Consider the following 20,658-nt stretch of genomic DNA (forward strand, 5'->3'; position numbering starts at 1 on the left):
ACTCTGTCATGTTTTACTAATGTCAGGCCAAAAATACGTCCGCCGAGAGGTTGCTCGAACTAGGTCATTTGCTGCTACGTTACTCGTTTTTTATATATAGTTTCCTTGGAAAATAAAACAAAATGTGACAGACCTATACATGAAAAAAAAACTCAATTCAAGAGATTCTTGTATTTTAAAAATTAGGTCATACAATGACATTCAATCAACCACACGCGCGCACACCCCGAAGCGATAGATCTACTGCTACTACCCTACTACTACTACGCTTTTCAAAATGTATTTATTGGTCATATACAAAATAAAGTAAGCTGTATATCAACAAACATACAGTATATACATCAATAAATTAAAAGACGCCCCAGACTGACTGATACAGTAAATTTCATCGTTATATACCAATACATTATATTACTTATCTACAAATTCCAAAAAGTACAATAACTTAGTTGATAAATAATTACAATTAAATGGACTTTTACTGTATGTATAATTCCCATACAAAGTACTATGATAGAATTCATTACACCCCATACAGAAAAAACAGAACAATTTTTAATAGACAAAAATGTTACTTTCCATGGTCATAAACTCACAATTTATAGCTTGAAATTTCTCACTGTGTACTTTGGGACAACACCAAAACATTGCTCTAATGATCAGGTTTGTCATATGTACTCTTCAGCTCACCATTTAACATGGACACATGGTTCTAGTGAAGAGAAGAACAGAGAGACAATCAGGAAAAAAAGGGAAAAACAAAAAACAAAAATAATAATTTTTTAAAAATTGGTCTATTAAAATGAAACTGAAATGTACCTCTCCCAAGTGCTGCATACAAATTGATTTTATGTTGAATAAAACACTTTATTTCATGTAACCTAGGGAAAGAAACCCAACTAGGACAAAGCTAAAGGAAGCACCAGAATAGTGCTATCAATACAAATGTTTTTTAAAAAAAGGCCATTCTTATTTCATTGATTTGTGAGTCATGAATCCGGAAGAAATAGTCATGTGGTGTAATAATGGCACGCCAATGGCCCAAAACGCCAATGGCCAATAACATTAACATTTGCAATAGCAATGTGATAGAAGTTAATTATTTAAACCTTTGAAAACAACCGTGGCAGACAGAACTTGAGGGGAAAGAAAACTGGGTTTCTTGGTTAAACCTTAACGAGAGCACGAGAGCCTCTTTGAAGATTTGAGACACATTTGTCTTTGCCCAGAAATGAAACCTTTTAATTCCTGTCCCAGGAGGGCTAAAAAAAAAAAAAAAAAAAAAAAAAAAAAAAGCTATTGGGAGCACGGCAGAGCAGAAACACATTTGGGCTATCAGCAAGGCAAGAATAGATGTCATTCAATACAACGTATTAGTGTAGCTCAGCATAGTTAGTACACTATAGTTACACTCAGGAAGAAGTAGGACAAAGTCTTGCATTTTTAGGGTAGTGCATGGTGTGCCCAGCAACAGAAGTGGACGCTTGGGACTGGAGCGGGCTTGCTCAGTTCTTTGCTCCCTACTGATCTGCTAATAGCCAGCCCAGCCCAGCCCAGCACGGGGTTACACGGTGCAGGTGTTGCTTAAATACCTTGTTCTCAACAAGGTAGCCCACACATTTGAGACAATTCAGTTAGCTGTTCTCAAGATTGTCTCATGTTGCTTTTAATAACCATTGCTTTTGTCTCTTGGGACATGGCACTATTTTTAAAAGGGGAACTTGTACCGTAAATGTAATTTCCATTAATACAAATGCATACACACAAAAAAAAACAAAAAACAAAAAAAAACACAACAACTCCTGAAAACTGTTTTAACTGCTGAGGTAAATATTAAAAATATTGTTGTATTCTTTGATGAATATAATTATCATAAGGTGATACTCTGCTTTTCTTTGCAAGGTAGTCTTGCATGCTCAGGTGAAATTAGACAAAGAAAACTATAGCATTGAAATAAACAAAGAATAAAATGGCGTCCATTTTGCCCTCACAGACTTTGTGATTACTGAACTGCAAGTGCAGGAAAAAAAAATTAATTATAATAAATACAAATAAATAAAAAAAACTAATAAAAATAAAAACAACTATATCTTACCAAGGGCCCTCCTTACTCCCCGCTTATTTGCATATAATTCAACTGTTCACTTCTACACCAAGTCACCACGACAACGACGACAATGACAGACGTGAGAAGCCATGTCACTCTTCCTCTCCCACGGTGGGAAGAGAAGGTGAAGGGAGGGAGAGGAGGAGTGCAGAGGTGAGGCAGGTGGCGCTGCCCACAACACAACTACTGCCACAAGGAGCACGCCATTGTTTGCTAGTAAGCTAGGAGAATTATTTTTAACCCTTTAAAAACACACTGCTCACATAATGTTGGGACACGCCACAGAACTGCCACAGCCAATAGGAGAACGCTACCATTGGTTACGAAAGCAACGTCAAAATGGACCAAAGACCATTACAGAACAATGTCACAGATTAACCAGTCAGAGGAAGTTCATTTTCTTGATTTACATTGACTAAAAAAAAAAATCCATATAAATATACCTATAATATTCTATTTATATCTAAATGCCAGATAAGTGCAGCTTGGAGAGGAGTCAAAATGTATAAGGCCTGATAGTATCTCCCCCACACCCAACAGCATGTGATGATTTTCATGTAATGCAAGCACAACTTGAACTGGCTGGACTGCGAAAAATCAATGCAAAATAGCACTTTGATAACATGACAAGAGCGAGCCAAACCCTCCGAAGAGTTCCTGTGTATTAAAGCCAGTGCATTTAGCAATCTGTTCTTTCTGGGCTCCTAAACTTGCCATTGTTGTGATATTTGACGTTTCACACTACCATCCTTAACCAAAACTGTTCCATAATTTTAGAATAGGGAGACCCATTTTACTATTTGGTCTATGGTAACATTGCCCAGTGGATATGCAATCAAAGGGAAAAAAGAAAAAAAAACAAAAAAACAAAACCAAACAAAAAAAAAAAAAACCAAACAAAAAACAAAACTGAAACAGGCAACTGATTTTAGCTTTGTAGTTGTAAGCACAGGGACATGTGCTGTCTGGTACGGTTTGGATTGTCACTCAGCTCTGCTTACGCTGTCTGCTTCGACTGGGGGGAGGGAGGGGGGATACGGATGGAATTTCGAAACATGAGTCTGGAGAGTGGCCGAACCCTGCACAGTTTCTGCCGACTATAACACACCCGATTCAATTCATCTGCTAATTAGCAAGCCCTTCATGACATGAGTCAAGTGTGTTACAGTGGAGAGGGCGTTGTACTGTACAGTGGTGCAGTGCTTCCAACCTGGAGCTCAGAGCACTAGCCAAAAGCCAAACTCTGCATGCTGTACATTATAATATAAATACAAATTTTAATCTTGTCAGGTATTTTATTTCAGCTGACATAAGGCTTCTTAAGGCCTAGTATTTGACCCAATAGTTTTTCCTGTACATCAGGAAAGAGAACGTACTTTTCAAAAATGAAACCTCACTTTAGAAGAAAAATCTAAAGTATTTGGTACCTTTACTACGTACAGTGCTTATATAGCACTTATTTCCTCAGCATAACGTGAAAGACGCGACCTTCCACTAAATCACATAAGGGTTTTTCCTTTTGCTTTTTTCTGATATTCACTATATAACGTTTGTAGCAATCCCTTGCTCTACAGTTCAAGGACCGTTCTGAGTGGCAGAAGCAGGGTCTCACGAGTCCAGTATTGTACAGCGAGAACCTTCCGCTGGAGTCCTTCAGAACAGCGGTGGCTCAAGGCCCTTCCAGAGACAACAGCAGCAGAGAGAGCACATTGCTTCATTTCTTTTTGTTAAAATCAGTACAGTGTCACTTCCCTGGCATTTAAAGAAAATGACAAGCCCCAACCCATCCAAACAAAAACAAAAACATAAAACATAATAGATTAAATATAATCTACAATAGAAACATTTTACACCAAAAATATAAAAAGTCACACATCACAAAAAAAAGGGACTTTATCAAACAGAGGTGATGGGACCGCTGGATCGTTAAGCACATCCCACTAACCCTTCATGTAGATCCACTTTCCTGAGAATTCCTTTCCTAATAGTTTCTAAATTATTTTCCCAGAACTCATTTGCTTTGTTTCTATAAGAGGCATAAAAATATAGTAAGAAGAGTTACTTAAATGGGGCGCAAAGACCCAGTCTAGGAAACTGTGCAGTGCAGTTGGCATTAGGTGTGGAAAACTAGTTGCCCACTGGGATACCCAGCAGCCTGAAGCCTTGGTGTGGATTCTAAGCCACCAAAGGCTACTACCACACACCACAGACCAAAAGATGACAAGATTTGGACGGTTCATTTCATATACTCAGTATTTCCCATCAGCTGAATACAGCTTTTGAAAGCACATCCAAGTCCAATTCTAAGGAAGAGTGAAATGTGTCTATGATTTCTGACATTTTGTTACGCATTATGCTTTAAAAACAGCTGCACAGGGGATTTGGGGATGGGGAAGGGGGAGGGACTGGAGGATTGTGGGTAGGGTGCGTCCATCACCTGGGTTTGGCCGAAATAAGAACATAAGAGCATCACATCCAAAATAGTGAACAGTACCATCACCTTATCACTTATACGTCACACCACACGCGCTAGTCCACAGTTTTACGCGCCTAGTCACTAGAAAAAGCTATCAACTTCAATAGTTAAGCCACTTTTGGTACAATTGCAAAAAAGAGATATCAAACATCTTTATATTCTTTTTTAAATGTTTTATAAATAATGCAAGATACTCTATGTTTTTTTTTTTTATATAAAATTCAAGACTCCACCATATAGACAAAGATTCTTAGAATACGTTACGCAACGTCACAGCGACAGATTTATGGTAAAGCTTGTGAGAGTTCACCGGTTTATGCAACCAGATAGTCCCCATTCCAAATACAGAGGTGGTTGTAGTTTTTCTTTTCTTTTCTTTTTTTTTTTTAATTTAAGAGCAAGCGTTTTTTCTGCCTTTCTCAAAATTGTTAAAGGGGACAAATAAACCAGGGGAAAAGGCCCTTTCTGGAGTTACTGAAAGGCAAAAAACAGGGGGGGGGGGGGCAACGACTTCCTAACCTAGCACTCAGAAAAAGGTGATTTTGTAATTAAGGTAACTCAAATAGTAAATGAGTATCTTTGCCAGCATAAAACTATGTAAAACACATGACAAATTTTCACTAGCCCCACAATGAAAGGAAAACCAGCAGTTCAGCTTTCCACAACATAAGTATCTTATTGCCTTGCCAATAAAGTTTCATTAGGAAAAGAAATGAATCCTTTTTATGTCTCCTGAAAAAAGGACTAGCCAATCACATAAACTGGTCTCAGTTATCCTGATAGCTACCATATGAACAACGTCAGCTGACTTCTCTCCTGTCCTCTCCTCTCTCAGTAGGTCCTGGTCAGTGCACACCGTTAGGCTCCAGGCAAACGGCTGCTGTCTTTTGCGCGGAATCGCGCGTTGGTGAACTCCCTCGGCGAGAGCATGAGCTGCTCTTGAAAAGCCTCTAGGAGCAGAAGACGTGCATATCCAGCCTCTATTTTTGTGAGGGAAGAGAAGTACAAATGGGGGTGGGTGTTGGGGGACGAGGCTGACGGGCTAGCCGCCAGATGCTAACACTCCCGAGGTACTTCGGAATGGGGGGGCGGGGAGGCCTTGGATGAGCTCTCCTTCCTACCTGAACCGCCTTTACAGCATTTCTTGTGAAACACAGTCCCGTCTCTCTGTTCAGTTCAGACGCTTTAAGCAGGCGCAGGCAGGAAGAGGGCAAAGGTCTGTTTTTCAGTCAGTGTTTAGTTACTAACCCCTCCAAAACACAAAAAGACAGAAACAGTAAACACAGCACATCAGAACCCAACAAATCTCATGTGTTACAAAAAAAAAAAAGAAAGAAGAAAGCAAAAACAGCAGCAGCAGACAAACAAACAAACATAGCCAACAAACAGTTCTCAAAACAAAATAAAAAAAAACAACAACACAATACACTCGGGCCCTAATGTCAACAATAGAGTAGAAAATGCACTATGTAAACACTCACTACAGTGACTAGGAACATCCATTAAACAGATTTGCTGCACCTTCTAAAATTTGCTCTCATTTTCTCTGAATGTTTCTGGAAGCCCAGATGCCTTAACTGTTCTCAGTATGGACTCATTCTTCTTTTCTGGCATACAGGTACAGAGAAAGAGGCTGGACTGACCAATCAGAGGCTAGTACTGCAGGACTGGGATGTAGTGAGGACAACCTTTCTGCATGGATGCCCTTCACCATTTCTCAGAGATGGTGGGGTGAAATTTGTACCAATTTGATCTTTTTAAATTGGGTGTCATGCCAAATCTGTCCCATGCCTAAACCGTGATGCACTGACCAAGCCTTACACACGAACCCTCTCTCCTTCTTCCTCTCCCCCTCCCTCTCTCCCTTCTCCCGCTCATCTCGCTCCCTGGCCTGTACTAAGACCTTGCGTCTGTTTTGGACTTGACTATCGTGATGACACTGGTGGCGCCCACCTTGCCCGGTACAAGCGGCCCAATGACTGAGGCCAGGGGGCCGCGGGCGGAGACGGGCACGGCCGCGTTGGTGACGGGGGTCACAGGCCCTCGGGCCACAGTCCTGGCGAAGCTCTGCAGCGCCTCATACTTGGAACGCAGGGCGTCTAGCTCCACCTTCATGCTGGCGTTCTCCGAGGCCAGCTTCTCCACTTCTTGCTGGAGCTCCGCCTTCTGGCGCTCCAGCTCCTCCTTCTGCGTGACGCGCTTGACGCGGCAGCTGGCGGCGTAGCCGCGATTCTTCAGCGTGCGCCGCCGCTGCTTCAGCTGCAGGATCTCCTCTTTGGAGAGGCCACGCAGGTGCTGGTTCAGCTCGCGCACCGACATCGACACCAGCTCGTCGTCCGTGAGGCTCGTGCCATTCTCGCCGGGCTCCCGCTTCACCTGAGAGAGAGAGAGAGAGAGAGAGAGAGTGCGCGTGCGTGCGCGCGAGAGAAAAGCGTAGTGGTGGTGGGAGTAACATGGAGGAAGAGAGGACAAAAAAATTTGAAATCCAACCGAAACACTGGATGGACCACTGGAGAATCCGAGAGAAAAGGGAGATGGTAACCGACCTTTAAGGCTTTGTTTCCCTTGTTAGTGGTCGTCATGCCACGAGAGGCGCTTCCAAACCACGCAAATCTGCAAGGCAGGAAACGGAGACGCTTATAAGCATGTCAAAACGTGAGCCAGGCAAAGATAAAAGAGCAGCCCTTCCTTCTACTACATCTGTAAGTCAGGTAAGCCTGGTTTCTGAAGTACTCTTTTGGTTTAAATGACCTAGAAAAGATAACTTTTAGATGCAAAACTCAAAATCTGTAAACAAATAAATTCATTAAAAAAATAAACACCACCACAAAAGTGCTCTACATCATGACAGAATTTAGCAAGTTTATGCGCCTCTGCCACGTGTGTCACTTAACCAGCTAACTTTCTGACAAGAAACCTGGACTAGTGAAAGTGCCAACACTTACGCCCCAACTTCCTGTCTCCAACTTCCTCTGTGGTTCTAGTGGTTGGATGCCTTCACTAAAGTTCTAGAACACCTTTAATATGAGAGCTCCCCTGACAGCTGATAGGCCGCCGATGAACCAATAGGAGAGGCCCACAAAAGCTTAGGAGGAAGTAGTAACATGGGCATCAGTTCAGGGGATTACCATGCAACAGTAGTGACTAACTAAACTGTGCTCAGCCGTTTACAAGGGAAAACGGGAGGAGTTCCCAATATTTGGGAGTGTCAAAAAATGATCACTGCCTTTTCTATTTGAAGGCATTGTCAAACAGGGAAATTTCAGTGAACTTTATGCAGAGTAACCCGACAAAAAAAGATTAAAACATTTAGCACTGCGTTAAAATCACCAGGCAGCACGACTAGTACAGGGTTACTGGGTTGTGTGTTTAAATTAAATACTGCGTTGGGATGGAGACTTTTCAGTGGGCTTTTTCCACCTCAGAAGGTCCAAATGAAACAAAAAAGTGTTGAATGTAAATCAATGGACAAGCGCACAGCGCCTGCTGATGGCAGCTCAGCTCTGCTACAACAGCTGTCATAACGGTTATGACTGCTAACTCATCGAGTTGATGACAGCTTGAACATCTTGAACAAATATTTTTGCTCTCCTCCTGAAATCAATATAAAAGAAGCAGACAGGTTTTTATAACGAACAAAGAAAGTAAAAGCTATGTATAAACTGGAAACCAGACGAGCTCAGTCTTCATAATCTCCCCCCCTCCCCCGCCACAATGGGTCCCACTGAGGCAGGAATGAAGATGACACCCCTGAAGCAGAGTACAAGCCTGATGAAGAACGGCCATTGTTGTGGCCTCCTGATGGCCATCATGCAACAGGACGAGGATGATTCGGCACTTTCCGCTGTGCCCCCCCCATCCGATCCCTCAGCTGACCCTGTGGCCCATGATATAAAAGGGAAGCAGGATACGGAGTGACAATACCAAGAGGCACAAGAGGCAAAATTACAAACCCCACTATTCCTCCTTCAAAACACACACGCAGACACGCACAAACATGCACGCAGACACACATATGTGGCCGTCACTCAATAGCCTCCCCAAGATGCTGTCTACTTTCAAGAAGGGAAAATAAGAACAGAGACATGAACTGATTTAAGTTCTGCTCTCTGTAGTCATTTCTGTCATCACTTTGAAGCATGTTTCGCTACATTAGGTTTAAAAGGCAAGAATTTAAGTCTGACATAAAATGTTCCAGCTGAGAGTTTTTATATTTAAAGTCGTCATTCAGCGGAAGAGTGTGAGTGAAGTCAGATGACGTCGACCCTCTCCACAATAATAAACAGACCCGGCACATATTAAGAGATTAAGGGCCTATGTCTGCTGGAGGGAGATATATCCTGGCAGAAGCTCTGGAGAAACTCCCTCCAGGTAAAGAGAGAGAGAGAGAGAGAGAGAGAGAGAGAGAGAGAGAGAGCGCAAGCGTAAGCACCTGCAGTCACCTTCAGCCTTGTCACCAATCCAACACCTATCATTAGCTCCAGATCAAAGGAAACTGACAGACAACTACTGCCCCAACTACCAAGGACCTACTAATCCCACCACATCCTATGGGGAAGGGAGAGGGGGGGGGGGGGAACAGAAAAAGAGGGGGGTGCAATTTATCCTGGAAAGTTTGGCAGCTTGCCCTCCGTATGGCGCAGGAGCCAATGGCACGGGTGTGGGATTAGACTGATTAACCTGTCTGTCTACCTTCCCACCAGCAGCACAGACACAGCAGGTACGGGCCAAGCTGCAGCCCACACCACCTCCACAGCCACAACCAGCACCTCCTAGACCCACGCCACAAAAATAGTATGTTAAAAATAACGCCCCAAATCCACTGCTACAGCTCAAGAACAGTGCAAGGAGCAACCAGAAAACAAACGTTCGCACGTGCGCGTGTACACGCACGCACGCACCTCCCTCATTGCTCCACTCAGTTGTTATTGTGGCGAGGAATGCCTACACAATAGGATGGATTAACGTGAGCTAACCTGAGGGGGGGGGGGGGGGCTTCGCGTCTTTATCAGCCGTAGTCTTTTTTCCCCTAGCACCCCGCCATCATCCCATGCTATCCTAGGGCCGCATGCGCACACGCGCACACACACACGCACACACACACCACTACCCCCAGTGATGCGTCCATATGGTGTCCCCAGCGGGCAAGCGTCTAGCCTACATTTGAATGTAGACGGACATGGAGTAAACAGCGAGATGGGCAACACTTCCCCACACAGTGAAGCAGCTGCATCTTGCCTGTTCAGAACAGACAGAGTGGCACCCAGACAAGTCAGGCCTCCTGACAGTGACAGACAGACAGACAGACGCAGACAGACAGACAGGGGGCAGTAGAGAGACAACCGAAATTGAAAACTGACATGGGGTAAAAGTGAGAGAAAGAGCGAGAGAAGCAGAGTCAGAGGACAATGGACATCCAATCATACATCTCTTTTCTGTTCTCTCTCCCACACACACACACTATGTAGAATTATTTGGCTTCAAAGATGTGCAACAAAGGACAAACAAAAGGACATAAGGGCAACAAAACAACCCTTTCCCCACAACTGACCACACACACACACACACACATACACACACATACACACACATACACACACATACACACACATACACACACATACACACACATACACACACATACACACGAGGGTTCTGTTTAAAATTCCACTCTGAGGAGAGGTCACCAGCAAGAAGCAGACATCATCCTGCAGCACCAACAAACCACATTACCTCTGATAAAGGACTTACTCTCCTGTGAGCAGAGCATGTGTGTGCGCGTGTGTTTGTTTGTTTTTGGACTGGATATGTGTCATTATGGACATGATGTGCAAGCGTGTAGTGTGTGTGTGTGTGTGTGTTTTTGGACTGGATATGTCATTATGGACATGATGTGCAAGCGTGTAGTGCGTGTGTGTAGGTGTGTGTGTGTGTGTGTATGTGTGTGTTTGTTTTTGGACTGGATATGTGTCATTATGGACATGATGTGCAAGCGTCTAGTGTGTGTATGTTTGTGTTTGTTTTTGGACTGGATATGCGTCATTATGGACATGATGTGCAAGCGTGTAGTGCGTGTGTGTAGGTGTGTGTACAGATTCGGGAATATTTGTGTGCATGTGTGGGCATGTTTGTATGTGTGAGCGGATGTGTGTATTTGGGAAGGAGACAGGCTGGGAAATGCAGGATGAGGGCAAGGATGAGAGAGTGTGCTGAGGTGGTCACCGTGGTAGCAGCCTTTTGCAGGCGCATGCGAAATGTTTCCCCCTCGGCCCATGGAACGCTGACATCTCAAGGGGCAAAACACACACACACACACACACAGAAAACACTGTCGGAGCAGAGAGAGAGAGAAAGAAAAGACAAACAGATCTATGGCAAATGAAGAGACAAAGAAACAGAAGAAAGAGACAAAGAAGTGAAAGCAAAAAAAGCCAGGAGCTAAAAAGAGTAAAAAAAAAAAAAAAAAAAAAAAAAAAAAAAGAGAACAAGAGCGTGCAAGAGAGAAAGTGAGTGAGCACAAGCGAAAGTGAGTGAGAGTGCGCATAAGCGCACATGGTGCTGGTGGAGCATGCCTCCTCCACACACGCGTGGGAGCGGAGTGGCCAGGGTGGAGGATTAGGGTCATGCCGAGGGGAAGAAAGCCCTGAACTCAGCGCCCCAAGCAAATAAAACCACTCATTAGAAATCAAGGCGGGCCGGTGATCTGCTGCTCACGTGTGCCGAGCCAAGCAGAGCGGCCCAGCGAGAGCCGGCGAAGCGCGACCAGACTAACGGCACAACACGGCGTGCAACAGCCAGCCATAGCCAATGGTAGAGAGGAAAGGGCAGAGTGAGGACTGAAACGTAGGGGGCTGACAGATCAGGGCCCGGTCGGAGAACAGGCGTATCATTAAACGCGCGGGGTGGGGGGTGGAGTTAATCGAAGGCTTTTCAGATGGCTGCCCTGAAGGGTCTAGCTCACAGATCAAGAGGAGGAGGAAGAGGGCTGGGTAATGTAGTTTAATGATTCCAGGAACTCATTAAGAGGCTCAAAGCCTGGGGAGGAGCTCGGTGCTGAGAGGAGCATGCTGGGACTGTTGCATGTGGGAATGCGCAAGGGCTGCTCTACGTGCGCAGCCCCCGCTGTGCACGCGTGTGGGTTTGCACCTTGGAATGGACTGTGCTTAACCTTAATAATGCTGTTTGATGTTTGTGTGTAATGGGTGTCTTTGCAAGTTCCTGGTAAGCATGGCTCTTGTATCAGACAGTCAGACAGTCAATCAGACAGACAGACAGACACACATCAAAATGGCAAACAGCTGAATTGAACACTGACACCTGTAAAACAGCTCACCAAATAAAAAATACCTGACAAATCTTTCACTTTCACGTGTTTGTTTATCTCAGTTGAACTCTGACCTCCACACCAAAGCACATCTAATACCCAGAACCAGCATTTTTTCTAAGCACAACAATGGGAAAACATACAAAAGTAGAGAAAAAAAACAGAGAGAGAATGAAAAGAAGAGGAAGTTTAAATCAACAAAGTGAGACCCTTGCAGTTTAAAGCTAAAACCATCAACCACCAGGGTGACGGTTTGTCACAAGCATAAATAGGTGACGGGAGGGAGAGAAAGAAAGACAGAGACAGACAGAGACAAAAGGTGACAGGAAACGAGATGGGAAGAGAGACAGAGAAAGTGCAATGGAGAGAGAGAGAGAGAGACAAAAGGGGAGACAGAGGAATATAGGACTAGTTGGAATACACAGGACACAGACAAGCATACCAAGGCATGAACAAGAAGACAAGGCAGCGAGACACGGACGCTCTCCAGAGAGCCCAGCAGAAAGCGCCGCACAGTCTGAGGTGGCGTGCAAAAGAAAAGCTTTTCTATCTACACACTCTCCTAATCTCAGGTAGTAAGCGTGTGTGATGGCAAATTTCCTAACACAAGCAGAAAAAAGTGCAGAGTCAGGAAGTGGGTGCTTTTTTTTTTTATTTAGTAAGGGCTTTTTCCAGCAGAGAAGCGCGTAGGTTAATTTGGTCCCCCCCTCCTCCCCACCACCTCATCCCACCCCACCCTTTCGGAGGGAGTCGGAGATAAAGTTAACTAAATCTTATTTCCCCTCCGCTCACCCAGGTCAGCACAAAAGCAGCAACAGCAGAAAGAAATAAATAACCTATAGATAGATGGAGAAAGAGAATGAGGGAGAGTGCATGTTAGAGAGAGAGTGTTAGAGGGAGCGAGAGAGACACCGAACTAAGCTGCATACAGTAGGATTCTCTGACTTCTCCATTGTGTAGAACGCTAGTAGTCAACACGCCAAACGCGATGCCATCCATGTTCCCTGCCCATTTTGCCATCTTTGTACGTCTTGTGGCCAAGCTCTCGCCCACAACACCATGACTCAGCTTTTTTTTTTTTTGGCTGGCCCGGCCACTCGAGATGCCGGAGCTCGCACGAGCCCTGTGAGGAGCCGAGAGCAGTGGCTGGCTGCCTTTCCCTGGCTGGGAGCTGGGAGGCTGTGGGACATGTGTGCACTTAGTTAACATGGCAGTGGTATACATTGTCTGGTAGGATGGCGTTTCTAAAGGTCTCTCCCCAAGAAACCACTCACATATGTACTTATGTACTTACCTAACAGTGAACTACTGTTTGTAACATTAACCAATCCCCTCCCGCCACTCCATCTGAGACTCAGACACACACACACACAAAAACAAACATCTCCTCCTTTCACATTCCAGCTCTTTGCCCCTCCTCTCTCTCTATTTTCGTTCCTCTACCTGTGCACTTGTCTTCTCTCCCCTCCGTGTCCCTTCCTGCCCCTCCCTCCATCCTAGTCCCCTCTCGACAGGTACGCACAGGTCCTCGTGATGTCTGCCGCAGAGTGCTCGTAAAACGGCCGTGGGAATAACTTTTGGACCTGGCCCCATCACGAACGTCCAGCACCGCACCGACGTCCGTCCGCGCCCGCCCGTACCCGACGCCTGGCATTACAGAACCAAGTACCAGTTGCAAAAAAAAAACAAAAAAACACAAACCAAAAAAAATGCCGCGTTCTCTCTCGGCCTACGCCGCAGCTTTTCGGGGCGGGGGAGGCGGGGGGCGGGGCGAGGTTGGAGGAGGGGGTCGGCGTTTCGGGCCGCCCCATCCGTTCCGTTTCGCAGTGTGAGAAAGGCAGCGTGCCACTGCGGGTAAAAACTGCGGCATGTTGCTAGTGGGATGATGCAACATGGAGACATTCACGAATCCTCTCCCCGCAGCCCGGCTGTCCAAGAAAACCTTCAACACCGCAAAGAAGGAGAAGGAAAAAAAAAAAAAAAAAAAAAAAAAAAAAAAAAAAAAAAAGAGAGAGAGAGAGAGAGAAGGCGTTATGAATAACCATATTTCACTGCGCAACCCAACTGGGTCAAATAAGGTGGCATGAACTCCTTAATATAATAAGCGTAGTGTAGCTTGGGCATGTTAGCTCTTCTCTGAATGTGTTCAGTGCTAAGGGCTTGTTATGCCTTCTGTTCATAATAACCCCAGAGCAAGAGAGAGAGACTCCTTCAGAGTAACCCCATAGAAGGAGCAAGAGATGCGTGAAATCATGTCAACAAAAGGTTACATATATATATATATATATATATATATATATATATATATATATATATATATATATATATATATATATATATATATATATTAAATAAATAAAAAAATGAATGAATGAATGAATGAATGAATGTCTGCATATCCATCGCACTTGCGAGTTTTACAGGACTATGCTTTGATCTCGTTAAAGGGTTCGACGCCGTACATAAACACGATCTAAAAGTGACCTAATTCAGTCTTAATCATTAAAGGTGCAGTGAGGAGGAGGCACATGTTAAAACAGTGTGAAGAGCGCTCAGCTGCCATTAACAAGAACTCCTGCCCAACAGCTGCCCTTGGCGTGCTTTTCGTCTCCAAAACATGCAGGGATCTTTTTTCTTTTTTTTTTTTCTTTTTTATTCTCAGACTTTAAAATCGTCTCCGGTGAACTTTGGTACCCCCCCCCCCGGTAAATGTCCTTTTTTGCACAACTCAAAAACACACCAGTGCAACACACGCCATAGCTAACCGTTTGTGACGGGCGTCTGATGCCTTGTGAAATGTGCGAGATTCCCACTGAAACTGTCTTAAAAACAGTCCTGCTCTCTCTTCTGCTTTCTTTATGAAACAGGAGGGGGGAGAAAGAGTCAGAGAGAGACGCGACAGGAGATAGATGTTCTACTGCAGAGGGGAGATTACGCCTAACTTCTTACAACCTATTTCATCATTGCTTAGAGAGAGGGGGAGAGAGGGAGAAAAAAAATAAAAATAAAATAGACTTCACTGATCCCCCTTCCTCACCGCTACCCCAAAGTCCTCTCCCCTCCTCCTTCGTCTGTCGCTCCCTCTCTCCAGACTTCCAGGCCCTTTTCCCTTCTGCAAAAGCTTTTGCCCCCTCCAGAGCGGCAAGAGGCTGTTCAAACCCCACCTTCACCGTGCGCCTCTATGCCACCATTCAGCCGTGGAACCCATGACCCGTGCCCCTGCGGCGGCAACCCGAGAAGCCGTCACAGACGCATGGAGGGGAAAAAAGGAGAAAAAAGGGAGACCGGCTTGAAGAGACCGCCTCGAAGGGACCAGCTCAAAGCCCCGTGATGCCGCCAACGGCTAGTGTGTGATCGGGGAGAGCGAGCCAGTGGGTGGCATCTGGCAACGGCAAACACCAGGGTGAAAACATTGAAGAGAAAAACTTTAAAATAAACAAATAAAAGAAAGTCTCCTTCGGAGTTACAACCAATTGCCACAGGCTCTGAGGAGAAGGGAGTATTCAATCCAGACATCCCAGCGCTCCACGAGCACTGACACCATGCCGAGAAAGCATGCGCGCAGTTAAACACACACACACACACACACACACACACACACAGAATAAGTTAATGATCACCTTGAGTCTGTATTTATTCTACACCACCTGCCACATTGCAGAGGAAAGCCTATAGAGATGCAGCTCATTAAGGTCTTTACCCTGTTTCACCAACCTTTCACCTTCCTTATACTATACCCTCCTTAGCCACTTCCTCCCACACACTCAAACACACACAAAGCTTATTTTCTGTGCGTGTGTGTGGGTGAGAACATGAAGGCTACACGAGTGTTATACACATAAGCATAAAATGGCTTTTGCTGTGTATGTGTGTTTGTGTGTGGTGTGTGTAAACCAAGGCTGATGCGGTGGGCTCCGCTTAGTCTAAGCTCAGCAACTCCTTCCCGAGCTGCGATAAATCTCGAGCTCGTCTGCGGCAGCCAGTCACACCGCCCGGCGAACACCGCCCAGGATTTATTTGTCCTCATGACCGCCTCCGCTAAACATATGCCGTATTTATTAAAGACCAGAGACGATGATGGACAGACAGCAGCGCGGGCGCGCGGGGGAGGACCAGCTCACTCATTCTGATAACTCTGTGGCAAAAAGAAAATGTGCCAAGGAACCTCATTAATAAATTAAGGTTGCTCTTCCAAAAAAAGACGCGCGACACATTTTTCAGCGCTTTGCCAAGTTCCGAATGTGGTTGCCTTCCTCTCGCTACACCTGGTGACGGTGGGGGGGAGGGGCAGAGATAAAGGAGCCAGGCTTCTCGGGGCTTTTTCCTCGCTCGGCGGGCGGACAGGCCGGCGCAGCCTCATGCGGTGGAGCGGCCTGACCCAGAATCTCAGGAGGAAGTCTAGATTAAAAACCTGCGCCTTTCCACACGTTTACACAATTCACGCACGCGCACATATGGATTGGCTGCATACGACACGCCTGCCATCCTGACACTGGTGCATTTGCCCCCACCGCTGTTCAAAAAACAAAACAAAACAAAAAAAACAGAAGAAAAGAAAAGAAAAGGAAAACAAAAAACAGAAGCGGGGAGCCAGACTACCTGTTAGCAGAAAGAGGAAGCAGAAAAAACTGCCATCTGTTGCAAAACTCTTACTGTAAATGCAAACCAACGCATTTCTTTTCACTCAGTGGTGATGCAAGGGTCGCGTTTTTCTCCTCTGAACCTGCATGTACAGCATTCAGCCTTGAGAGTGAGCATGCACACATACACACAAACGTGCGCAGCACACACACTTTGTGGCGCAAGTTATTGTGCATTCAAAACATCTCGCTGTACATATGCAGTCTTTATCAATAATAAACCTGGGCAAGCACACTACTGGATCTTGTATATGTCCATACCTGAGCCTAGAGCACTTCCTCTCACTCTTAATACACACAGAATAACATAAGATAACGTCACAATTTTTATATACAAATTAGACCATATCTTAGAGAAAAGGTGTTCAATTTCAGTCCTGGTAGGGAAGAAACCAGTACAGTTTGGTGATTTCCATGCTCCAATCCACCTACTACACCTAGTGAGCACGGGATGAGTTTATTCATGTGTCTTTAGGCCATACTGTGTTGAAATCTAGTCCTCCAGTAACACGGATGAATATCCCTGGCTTGGTGAAATGCAGTTGATTGTTGATTTTATACCCATAAAGGCATAGAAGAACCAGCTTTTCATCTGGCGGAGAAACAGTAAAAAGGTTCCAAAAATGCATTATAAAAGCACTTCTAAACGTAAAGACACGAGCAGTCATGTGTTATTGTCATGTGGGAAAGGAAGGGGGGGGGGGGGGAAGAGACACACTTTCATGACACAAATGACACAATCAAATCAATATTTTAAAATCCATCCCTAAAACTCTTACACACATGCCCCTCTCATTTTGGGCACAAGTACACATACTTGTGAAATAGCAAGCTAAGTAACAAGTGAAAACGCCATCTGTCAAGCGCGGGAACCAATCAGTCGCCTCAGCGTTTTTACAGAATGCCTTGAAGACAAAAAAAGGCTTCTTGTGCACCGCCGTCTCCGCCAGTCCCGCCGCCCGTTCCTAATCTCATCTCTCGCCGTCCTCATTTTTGCCTTTCCGTTCAGCCATCAGCACATTCTGCCCATCACCATCGGTCAGTGTTCAATTAGACCAGAAAACGTGAACGCACAGCCAAGACTGCACTGCCCAAAGTGCAGGCTAAGTAGTCCAATGATCAAATTACACTCATTCCCCAGCCTCTCAACTACACCATTTGCACTGCTAATTGCACCAGTGCCACAAAATGCAATTCAAATTTTAATGTAGCATTTTAGGATATTATGGTGGACATGCCTCTTCAAAATAAAGGAGACTCAATGCACGCCCCTTACACTGAGGCCTCGTAATCAATTGCTTAATTGATTTGCGCAGCAAACAACAAACAGAGCATTGGGGCAATTGGATTAGCAATCTCAGGGCCTTTCCAGTTTCCAGCATGAGGGACATTTCTGCCCATGGGCTGTGACAGGAGTGACAGAGTTAATTTTTACCTTTCAGGGTCTAATCATAAGTGAATTTGAAATGCAAGTTCGAACATGCTACTAAAAGGTATTAACATTCTGGAAAAATAAAGCAGAGGTCCCAAAACTACATTTTGTACGATAATGGTCAGCAAGTATTGACAAATTACTTAGTAGCAGCGCCAAAATTCACTCCAAAAGTATTTCAGCATTTAGAGCATTTGACACGGATACATTACAACAACATATTACGATGGTTTCGTACAATCTTTAGTCAGTGGCGTGCGTGATTAAAAAGAGCTCCGTAACACGGGTATGCCGAATAATCGACGCGTTGCTCGACTCTAAAACCCAGCTAAGCTCGGCGAACGGACACATCACGGTCCCCTTCCTCGCGCCAGACCTTTGTGAGCTGATGCCATGTTGCCATGGCTCCCCGTGCCACGGCTCGCTCGCGAACGTCAAATACAACGATTGATGAATCAGCACCCAGATTGGATCCAAAAGCACAAGCAACGAAATAACTGTCTGACAATCGGCTCCGTCTCGATCATGTTGAATAAAATCATACTTAAATAAGACATCAACCTTCGGCAAAGGGATTCTGATCGCATGCCTTGACATACAGCTTGCTAACATAACGCTATTCGTCACATAACACAATGCCGGGGTTCACAATTTAGTCGGGAAAGTGCACTTTGCCAGCAAGCTCCTGGTTAGAAAGAAAAAAAAAACATAACCCTAGTTGTCCAACATATCAGAAACAATGAAACTTCAGCACAACAGCCATTACAGCTATAACTAAACCTAACTGTTCTTTTCAAATCCAACTGGCTACTACTACTACTGCCATAATGAGCGACCCTGACAAAAATAGACAATGACCCAAGGGCTGCTGTACAACACTAGAAATAGCCAGCTAACAATTTTGCCCTCCGCTATTATTAGTTAGCTAGCTACTACGATGTTGGCAAACAGGTCGGAGCGTCAACTGAAATGTAAATTTCAGTTGCCTCAGAAAATAACTCGGTAACCTCCCAGCTACACAACATCCTGACTTACCTTAGCTAGCTAGCTGTCGTCGCTGACAGAACGGTGTTTTCCAACGTTTGTGTTGTGGTGAGACGGCAGGCACCCACTCGGATAGCTGACTAGCTAGCTGTGTGGATATGGCTGGTCTGTCGCTCACGGTCACGTTTCTCGACAACCCCTGCTACTACGCAAGCTACATTCCCACATACATAACGTTAGACTGCCGTCTGGCTCCCGGCACGACGGTCAAAATTATTTTCGGAGACCTCAGGAACAAACATAGCCATCCACGTCAAGCCACGGCGTCCGCTGCCACACTCGACTGACCAGGCTCGCGAAATGAAATTACTTCACGCCGAACACTTTCCTAACGCCATCTAACGTCTTTCGTAACGACAATCCCCCTTTGTCTGGCGGTTAAAGGACCTCTGTGTCGGCATGACCGCGGGTGTTCTCGCCCAACATGGCTCAGCGACCCGATCGTGATGAATCAGCACGGCTAGCCTTAGCCCTTTCACGCGCGTCCCTTCACGTCGGCGTGATGTCGCTCCGCGAGGCAGCCGACAGCACGCGCCAGAACCGCGCGCGAAGGAGAGCGAAGGCGTGCACACTCAGCAAAACAGATCGCAAGCTAGCGAGTCTGACACGACCGCCTTCGAGAGTAAGGTAACTTGGCCGGGGTCGTTTTCCGCCGACAGCAGCGAATGGTACTTACTGAATCGCAGCGGGAACCGTCCTCGACACCAGAAGAGACTCGCAAGTAAAACCGCGCGCGTGAATAGTTAAGTTTGTCGATGTCGTTGCAGAAATTGTTGGACCACTCCAGTCTTCTCCTTGTTGATCCTCTTTCTCTTGTGCCGAGGCTAGACGTCATATGATGTTTGGTCACGTGGTTTCATTCATGAAGGCTCTACGCAACTTGCAAAGAAAGTCTTAAAGCAATATTTGCACTTCTCACCACGGCTAACCAACCACCTGTTATCTTAGTGACGATAGCATAATTTAAAACATAATAATGTTTACTTAAATGTAGCCATTTGACGCCTTTTAAACACAGATACAGATTATTTTTATTCACAAAAATTAAATACAATTTAAAAATAAAATAAAATGCAACAGACTGTGAAAAGACAGCAATGAAGAAACAGAAGAAGCATGTAATGGGTAAGGAAGCGAACTACTAAAGGACTGCACAGAGCCCTTCTCCTCAACATATGCTTGCTGACACCAGGCTTCATGGCGTCTGCTTAACTTTTTATGTCCATGGTGATAAATTATATTCTCACCCAGACAGTGGTGATATGATGACGGGTCAGGACTAGATGTGAACTAAACTTAGGTGCTTCTACAGAAGCACGTTTCTCACTACACATGGAATGAAGTGCCAGTTTTGAGATGTATGATCTGTGCTATGTATTAAAGAAAAACAAACAAACAGTTGATAACAGTAACCATGTGTTATAGTGTCCATTATAACGTTATAACATTATAACATAGTTATATATCCATTGTAACGTACTATAAAAATAAATATTTGTTATAGTAAAACAGTAACACATATGTTCTATAAAATTTAAATTAATCATTTAAATGATTGAAAACGCGATTCTGGGATATATTAAACAAACTTATTATATATGTTATACATTTGTTATATATTATTTGTTATACAAA

At 44.8% G+C, this 20,658-nt stretch overlaps 1 protein-coding gene across 4 annotated transcripts; it reads right to left on the reverse strand.

Annotated features, from left to right (window-relative positions):
* Positions 1–223: 223 nt before the first annotated feature.
* mafgb (v-maf avian musculoaponeurotic fibrosarcoma oncogene homolog Gb) lies at positions 224–19,801 on the reverse strand. Of its 4 annotated transcripts, XM_035532070.1 has the most exons (4): positions 19,700–19,779; positions 7,130–7,196; positions 6,537–6,959; positions 224–5,833 (listed from the first exon to the last, which is right to left on the reverse strand). In XM_035532070.1, exons 2-4 carry the CDS (start codon positions 7,163–7,165, stop codon positions 5,813–5,815), a joined length of 480 nt encoding a protein of 159 aa, XP_035387963.1. In that variant the 5' UTR covers positions 7,166–7,196; positions 19,700–19,779; the 3' UTR covers positions 224–5,812. The 4 variants fall into 4 exon arrangements, 3 of the variants coding, with proteins under 3 accessions (XP_035387963.1, XP_035387964.1, XP_035387961.1); XM_035532071.1 differs by having other exon boundaries at positions 224–6,959; positions 19,700–19,801; XM_035532068.1 differs by lacking the exon at positions 19,700–19,779 and adding an exon at positions 19,015–19,409 and having other exon boundaries at positions 224–6,959.
* Between the last annotated feature and the right edge of the window lie 857 nt (positions 19,802–20,658).

The sequence above is a fragment of the Electrophorus electricus genome, chromosome 1 (assembly GCF_013358815.1).
Source record: "Electrophorus electricus isolate fEleEle1 chromosome 1, fEleEle1.pri, whole genome shotgun sequence".
In the NCBI taxonomy this organism is placed as follows: domain Eukaryota; kingdom Metazoa; phylum Chordata; class Actinopteri; order Gymnotiformes; family Gymnotidae; genus Electrophorus; species Electrophorus electricus.

What these genes read in the sequence shown, in the direction of transcription:
- mafgb (XM_035532071.1), bottom strand. Translation starts at nt 7,165, where the DNA reads ATGACGACCACTAACAAGGGAAACAAAGCCTTAAAG. An exon ending in AGGGAAACAAAGCCTTAAAG is followed by an intron (nt 6,960 to 7,129) that starts GTCGGTTACCAT and finishes TCTCTCTCTCAG; the next exon opens with GTGAAGCGGGAGCCCGGCGA.